We start from the raw sequence: 8,070 nt of genomic DNA on the forward strand, positions 1-8,070 counted from the left end.
AAGGTGTGATATTGAGGATGGATGTGGCTTATAACATAAGAATATGTGCGACGAGGTCTAACGAAGGCTTTTCTTGCAACTGCAAGACCTGTCCTTGTCATTTCGCCTTCTTCTTAATCAGTTTTCACGCGAGTGTTTTGCTCCCCCACCTGCACAGCATCCGACGCCGCGCAGTGAGTCTGCATCTAGGGCATGTATTTGGCAGGAAAGCAGGTTGGTAATGCCTACAGCGCAAGCGTATTTCGAGGGCGCCATTCAACAGCAGAGCACTATTTTGCAAAAACGCCCAACCTCTGTGGACCACAGAGAGAGAAGGGAGTGCGTTTACAATCACGGCGATACACAGAGAGACTACATACAGTGAGTCATCAATTGTGGCACTTCAACCTCCGTAACGGAGATTACGTGAAATCTGTGTCCAGCAGCTTTAAAGTGAGGCTAACTGATTTTCACACTCCTCCTACATAAACACACACTTAATTATTGGCGTGCTTTTGGTAAACCGGTGTTTTGAGTCTCTTAAGTGAATTCAGTAGCTATGTTTACATGCACCAAAATACAGTATTCAGTTTATAATTGGACTAACCGGACTGAATAGCCTTCATGTAGCCTAAACACTTCAATCGATCCGACTGAACTCGATCCGAACGAAATTTCGAGCGGATTAAAAGGTGTAACGTTAGTGTGCTGAATAATCCGATCAACAGAAAAATCAGAATAATTCTCAAAAAAAAAAAACAGTTTATAATTGGACTAACCGGACTGAATCGCCTTCATGTAGCCTAAACACTTCAATCGATCCGACTGAACTCGATCCGAACGAAATTTCGAGCGGATTAAAAGGTGTAACGTTAGTGTGAACCTGAATAATCCGATCAACAGAAAAATCAGAATAATTCTCAAAAAAAAAAAAATGTGTATGTTTATATTCCGTATGTTTTACATCTCATACTTATGCTGCGTTCAAGTCCTCCTGTACTTACGAGTTGACAAGTCGTAATAACGACGGCATGTGCGTTCAAGTCACTTTGGTCAAGTCACTTTGGTCAAGTCACTTTGGTCGGAACAATATGGCGATTGAACTTTTTTTTCCATAAAATTCAACGATTTTTTTTAACTTTACATCTACAAAATGATTAATAAAGAATGTGCGTCATTGTGTTTTTGCTTTTTTCTGTTTTTATTCAATTTATGAAGGTGATGTAAACTGAATATGTTCTTTGGTAATTATACAATAATATAATATTTTGTATATGTAACAGTTTTATTTTACGTTACAAAAAATGAATCATTTTATTAATTTCAACAAATTTACCATCAATACAGATGCTGCATATGTAGTCTTTGGACGCGTCCATTGCATCCGACACGTTTTCTCACGGACACGCCCCCAACTCGGGAACTCGGGACTTAAAGAAAATGTTGAGTTTCCCCACTCGTAAATACGATCTATCTGACATGACTTGAACGCACCATTAGCCTACAAACTGGTCAGTGGATGAGATTCAATATTTACGCAAATAAACAAACAAACAGACATTGGTTCCAAACTCTGCCAACTGCTCTCTCACTAATAGACACCATACTGAATTTAAGGCTACACTCTTAAAAATAAAGGTGCTTCAAAAGGTTCTTCAAGCGATGCCATAGAAGAACCATTTTTGGTTCCACAAAGAACCATTCAGTCAAAGGTTCTTTAAAGAACCATCTCTTTCTTACCTTTTTGTAATCTGAAGAACCTTATTTCGCCACAAAGAACATTTTGAGAAACATAAAGGTTCTTCAGATGTTAAAGATTCTTTATGGAACCATTTAGACAAAAAGGTTCTTCTATGGCATCGTGAAGCACCTTTATTTTTAAGAGTGTAGCCTAATGAAAAAGAGGCAGTCTTTACCATGGAACGCGCTGTATAAAGGTCCTAGATCATCTAATCTTTGCCAATTCACAACTTTCAAAACTATTTTATGGAGTTTTTGTTGTCTACTGAAAGCTTTTTGGAAATAAATTTTGTGAGCTGAACAATTTTGCTAGACAACCATCCCTGATCACACTTACATCATGGAGACATCTATTTGATGTCTGCATTTACATCTGCAAGACGTATTTTTTAGTGTTTGCTCATCTGCAATATGACGTTTCCTATCAGATGTCAATTAGACGTTTAGAAAATGTCTTAAGATATTTATGAATTTCGAATGTATGTAAAGATCTTAAAGATGTCTATCAGATGTGTGTACACAGCAGATGCATTCCAGATGAAGCGATCTTTAACAGACATCTTGCAGACATACATGTGCTATCTGGGATGAATGGACTGCACTTCTCTTCCTCACCCCAGCGGTTGGGTTCAAAACATCCCAACCGTTGGGTCAAAACAACCCAATAGCTGGGTTTGTCCCTTTTTAACCCACCGCTGGGTTATATTACATTGTTGCTAGACAATATTAGAGTGTACGGATGGCTGACTGAACCAGAGTTGACATCCCAGCAAACACAGAACATTCCCCTAATGTTAGCATATGGTTCTCATTTGGTTATTTTTGGGATCCAAACGTTTCTATTTTTTCTGTAGGTTCTTTTTTGTAAACCAAAAACGAACATTCCCAGAGCAAAAATTGTTAGCTGGAATGTTGTTCATTTTAGTTGTTAATCGGAGTCATTCGTAATAAGCAGAGAAAGGGGTGTCACGAAATCGAACACACAGGATTGTGGGATATCATAATCAGCGATGGATACACATGCTGCCTTCAAAAATTAGGGGTGTGTTTCCCAAAAGCACTGTTAGCCAACTATGGTCACAAGTTCTGCTGAACTCTATTGGTGACGGAACTAGTTGCTTTTGGGAAACGCACCCCAGATGAAGGTATCTAGAAAGAATGTTTCACAATGATTGGATTTGGATGTGCCTGGTCTCTTTCCTACCTCCTTATACTGCCTCCAGAGGCAGCAGGTGTTTTGTGAAGAATTTAGTCATTCGAATACCACACTCACTTGTTGCCACCTACAGGTGTAACCATAACCATAAATCTTTTTGTAGAAACGGATTCAAGTCACTGTTATTCTAGACATCGGAATTACCACCACTCTCAATAATGCACAAGCATAAGTTCGAAACTGAATTAGTTGTAGGCATTTTTCTGTCCTCTTATGAGTATGAGATTGATGCACTGCAAACGGTATGGATTTCGTACTGGATAATACTAAACTTAACAGTTTAGGCCCTCACATTTCTTTTGTATTTTATCTGGTAACCAGCAGTTTCCACACCAACGAAACATCGTCCTTTCTCATGTAAACAAACACTGTTCAGCCTGTCATCGGCAGGGAAAGCAATCATCACTATGAACGCCTCATCATTGAAATACAATGATTTTTTTCATTACATTGTTCCTGTTTTACTTAACAAAACCGCTTCTGCAACAAACGATGATAACATTACACAGCGCGTAAAATGAACTCGCGTGTCATATCTCTCACCTGTTCGTTTACTGCAGTTTGCAGCGAGCTAACGGTCCACCCGATGTGTCTGGATCCACCATCTTCATCGCCTGCCAGCCTGCCTTTCACTCAGTCTGTGGGCAAGCCCGACTCCTCCCATCAGAGACTGGCTAATCAAACACCACCGAACGCTGCCTAATTTCTCAAAGAACGAGCTGCAGCTCTCGGCAAAACGTCAAGCGGTATTGTACTGTACATGCAATGCTGCTTTAAGTTCATAGTAAGAAATAACCTACAGAACCAAATCGGTATAAAAGCCCTTTCGATGGCATTAAATGAAGCTGGTTACAAAATGACTGCCCAGCCCTCCGACTAAAGAAAGCTATAAATATATAGAATAAAAAGAGGAAGCAAGCAATCATTTGGTAATAACTGAAATGTTTCCTCAACAAAACAGCATATTAGAATGATTTCTGAAGGATCATGTGAAACTAAAGGCTGGAGTAATGATGCTGAAAATTCAGCTTTCCTTTGAGCAAACTACATTTTAAAATAAAATAGAGAAGTTATTTTAAATTGTAATATTTAACAAATTACTGTTTTTAAAGTTTTTTTTTTTTTTTTTACAAATAAATGCAGCCTTGATGAAACTTCTTTCTAAAACATAAAAAAGTACCAACCCTAAATCTGTGAACATTATGTGCTACAGGGTAATTATGTGTAATCGAAGAAACACACATGACATGATTAAAAATAAATAAATAACTTAACAAAATGGTCATGAATGCAAAATAATAGGACATTAAAATGTGAGATGGACCTTTTCAGAGTAGGCTAGCTTTATTTAAAACAACTGACAAAACATGTACGGTCATTACAGTTTTTAATACAAATAAATATAAAATACATAATGGATGAGATGCTATAAATGTTGGTTATTGTGGCTGTAAAAACCTACAGTACCTTATCAGTTTATCAGACAATACATGAGGAAAATACAAATTCTTAGGCTACATTTGTTCTTTCTAAAGCTAAATGAACTCTGTCATGCATCTGCATAGATGTATTAGTCATTTCAAATCCGTGTTTATGCTTTACAGTGTAACTGCTGTTAAACTTTTGGTATTCACACAGCAACTGACATTACGACAATGGAAACTGACATGACACAACTGGAAATACTATGTGCTATGTGTAATTCACATTAATGTACACATCTTTAAAACCTCTTAAGGTAATGTAGGACTATTTATGAAACGGGAAGCCCTGAATAGATAAAGATATAAATATTGAAATTTGTACGTTTTCAACAATGTAACTGGTAAGACGGTCCATTAAGAGTTTAAAAGTTAGTAGGCAATAGATATTAAAACCACTTATAGCATTATTACAAAGAGCTAATTGTTAATTGTTTAGGGAGCCAAAAAAATCAACGTGATGTGTCTCGGTCTCTGCATGTATGGGTCATGAAATCCTAAAAATAAATATAATAAAAAGTAATCAAATACAATGACAATGTGACCTTGATCCCAATACAACAGTAGACACAATGTACATGCAAAAAGATAACTATTCAGATCAAAGTGACAAAATATAAAGGCATTCGTTGCAGATGCATTCCAGTTTTAGACTATTCTTCCATACAGTACTCTATTAGGAGCAGTTTGTTTAACAGCAGGTGCAAGGGAGGTTAAAAAAAGCTGCTAAACTCTTATATTATCATCATCTAAAAACAAGCACCTGTGCACACTCCTGTACTTCTAAAGAGTGAAAAATGATCAAACGCTGTCAGTGCAGTTGCTAAACATTGCATTATACAGAGGAATGGTGTGGAGGAAAAGCTGGCTTTATTCTTGAGGGGAACCTTTCAGAATTTTGTGACAGACATTTGGTGATTTTGCTGCTGCAGCTCAAAAAAAAAAAAAAGGTCATGGTCCAAGAAAAGAAGGAACAGAAAAAAGCACTCTGACATGGCCCTTTATAAAGTCTGAGAGTCAGTCAAGAAGTTATGTAACAACTACTTTCAAAAATCTAGTTCTTGTGCAATTGTGCAAAAAAGAAACTAAAGAACAAAATTAGACTTTTATGATGTGAAACTTAAGATCGAACTCTGCAAGTCTTACAGATATGCTGAAAGACATGGATTCATATAAGCTTTGCTAGAATGTTAAAATGATTTCACCTAACAAGAATAGTTTTGCATATGTCCTAATTTAAGAGCGAGATATAATATCTAATCAGATTTTCAGAACCTACTCTTAAGTAAGCTGTGAAAGAATTAAGTTGTCAATGTAAGACTGAGCCTGTGAAACTTCAGTTTATTACAAGTTTAATAATTACTGAGTAACAGTGAGTCAACCATAACTGTCTAATAGCTTATTAGCTTTAATAAATCATCACATAATTGAAGCCAACAACATTTCACTTTTTATATTTGCATAAATATATTTTAAGTTCAAAATAGTGTTAAACAAAGCAGCATTTGTAAACCCAGGCCCCTCAGGGGTCCACACTCCCCCAGTGCAGAGAATAAGCACCGTTCTGCACAAGATGGGCTTGAATGTGGCAGAATGTTATTTCTGCAGCCACATTTGGGCCAAGCTGAGAAACGCCTATTCCTACTTCTGCTATTCCCTTTCATCACGAAAACCCATGAATCTGTGAGCCCACCTGGATGAACTATAACCCAAAACTAGTGCTTAAATGCTGAGGCTAGTCCATGTGACAACGTGGCCTTTGTTATTCTAATGGAGTTACGACGATGTGCTTCAGGAACATTTATTCTCAAATGCCCAAGAATCATCTGCATGAACTGAAGAAATGCTGACCCTGCAACAGATATGTCATATAATACAAATACTCACCTGAATGAGGACAGCGTCTAGAAATTCTGTCAACTTTATGTGTTCATTAATCTGCTTTATTGATTTAAGATTATTAAAACTCATGAAAATGTCTGTCTTTAGCCCTATTATTTCATATCAAATGGCTCAAGGAATCTTTAAATTCAATGATTGTGCTCACATTACTGATTGTATCAAAACGTCTAGGTAATCGCTGAAAAATATTCATGCTTTAGTACAAAAGTCCAAAGAGGAGCAGTAGACGGGATTCAAGAGCCAGTCTGCCCTCAATTAAACAAAAGAGGGAAACTGGGTCAGAATCACTTTGGGCTCTAAGTGTTCCCTTCAAGTGTGCACCATAGTGTGCATTTAAGATTCCCGGCCGGAATAGCAAAACTGCAGACAACATGATGAGAGCATACTGTAATTGATTTGTGGTGGAAGACTTTAAACAACATAAAAACCAACAAAACTATATGAAAAAACTACAAACTTGTAGCTTCTGATAGAGAAAAGAGGATTGTACACTGAAAACAGACCTGAGATATCCAGTACCTGAACTAAAGCAGCTAAAACAGACCAGGCTTAGACTGCCGAGACAGGTCATGGGTTTTCATCATGAGTGGGAATTTGCTCTGGCAGAGCAGCTCTGACAAGCCGGCCAAGGAGTCCAGCTGTTTTCAGAGAACCGGGTGTGGGCGGCTGGAGCCAGAAATAAGTTGACCTATCACAGTTCTCCCATATCATGGTGGGCGGAGCATTTCTCACACTACTGACCTATAACTGAGTCCAGCCACTTCCTGTAGGCAATGGCAAAGCGGTTTTGCTCGGTGCTCCGGCAGTCCGTGAGGATTCTAGAGACAAACGTGTGCTCGGAGGGAAGTGCAGGGTGGGGAAGCAGTGGTCCCCGCTTTAGTCGCTTTGTGTCCTGGGTGTAGCTTCCGTGTTTGCTCCCGTCCAGAACACAGTCAACGTCCATGGTCTGGGAGGTGCTGCTGTCGTCACAGGGCTCCTCGCTGAGGAGGACATCGGTGTGGGTGAGAGGTGGAGATTGTGACCCTGCCCCCTGCAGGTGCTCCCTCCGCCACTGGTGCCACAGGTAGAAGACATGTCGCCTGTTGGAGAAGCCTGGATTTGAGTTTGTTCAAAAACCACATACCTGATGTACTAAAATGCAGTTGACTATAAAAAAATGCACTTTACATTATTATTTAGGTGTGATATGATAGTTGCAGAGCAAATACAATGCAATGTTAGAATAACAAAATTAATAGGCTTACCAACTTTTAAAAGACATGCCCTCATCTTCAAAAACCACAAGCAACACTATCCAAAGTGAAAAAAATACACCCCAAACTATATTACATACAGTTTTATTTACAACAGAGATAAACATTGTGGAAACTAATATCTCATTGAGAATTTTATGCACTTGGCTGTCACATAGATTCTGTCATCATTTACACTCCCTCATGTATTTCCAAAACTTTATGACTTTCTTTCATGGAACAGAACATGACAGGAGAAATCATAATAATAATTACAATGATTGCTTTCAAGCTTTAAAAAGCTTTCAAATGCGCCATAAATGTATCATAAAATATGTTTTTGATCAAATTCTGTGCTATACTAGACATCACCACACCAGAGAATTGTAGTAGAACAACTTAATCTGAAAACTGTTATTTTATAATATTATGGAAAAAAAAACTAATTTCTAAAAACAATGTATGGGGGGGGGGGGGAACATGACCAGTAAATGTTTTTAAAAAAGAAATTATTTTTGTG

The 8,070-nt window shown here is 37.9% G+C and overlaps 1 protein-coding gene across 3 annotated transcripts in view; it reads right to left on the reverse strand.

The window, feature by feature from the left end:
* Positions 1 to 4,294: 4,294 nt before the first annotated feature.
* The window catches only part of LOC107567149 (protein prenyltransferase alpha subunit repeat-containing protein 1-like), a 15,586-nt gene continuing 11,810 nt past the window's right edge, over positions 4,295 to 8,070 (reverse strand). Inside the window, exons 7-8 of one of the 3 annotated variants that reach the window (XM_016252779.1) lie at positions 7,060 to 7,397; positions 4,295 to 4,913 (exon numbers count right to left, since the gene is read on the reverse strand). In XM_016252779.1, coding sequence (XP_016108265.1) covers positions 4,852 to 4,913; positions 7,060 to 7,397 — 400 coding nt within the window. In that variant the 3' untranslated portion in view covers positions 4,295 to 4,851. Of the gene's footprint in view, positions 7,398 to 8,070 lie in introns of all 3 variants that reach the window. The other 2 variants (XM_016252780.1, XM_016252781.1) reach the window with 2 other exon arrangements.

The sequence above is a fragment of the Sinocyclocheilus grahami genome, unplaced genomic scaffold, assembly GCF_001515645.1.
Source record: "Sinocyclocheilus grahami isolate Dianchi unplaced genomic scaffold, SAMN03320097.WGS_v1.1 scaffold1130.1, whole genome shotgun sequence".
In the NCBI taxonomy this organism is placed as follows: domain Eukaryota; kingdom Metazoa; phylum Chordata; class Actinopteri; order Cypriniformes; family Cyprinidae; genus Sinocyclocheilus; species Sinocyclocheilus grahami.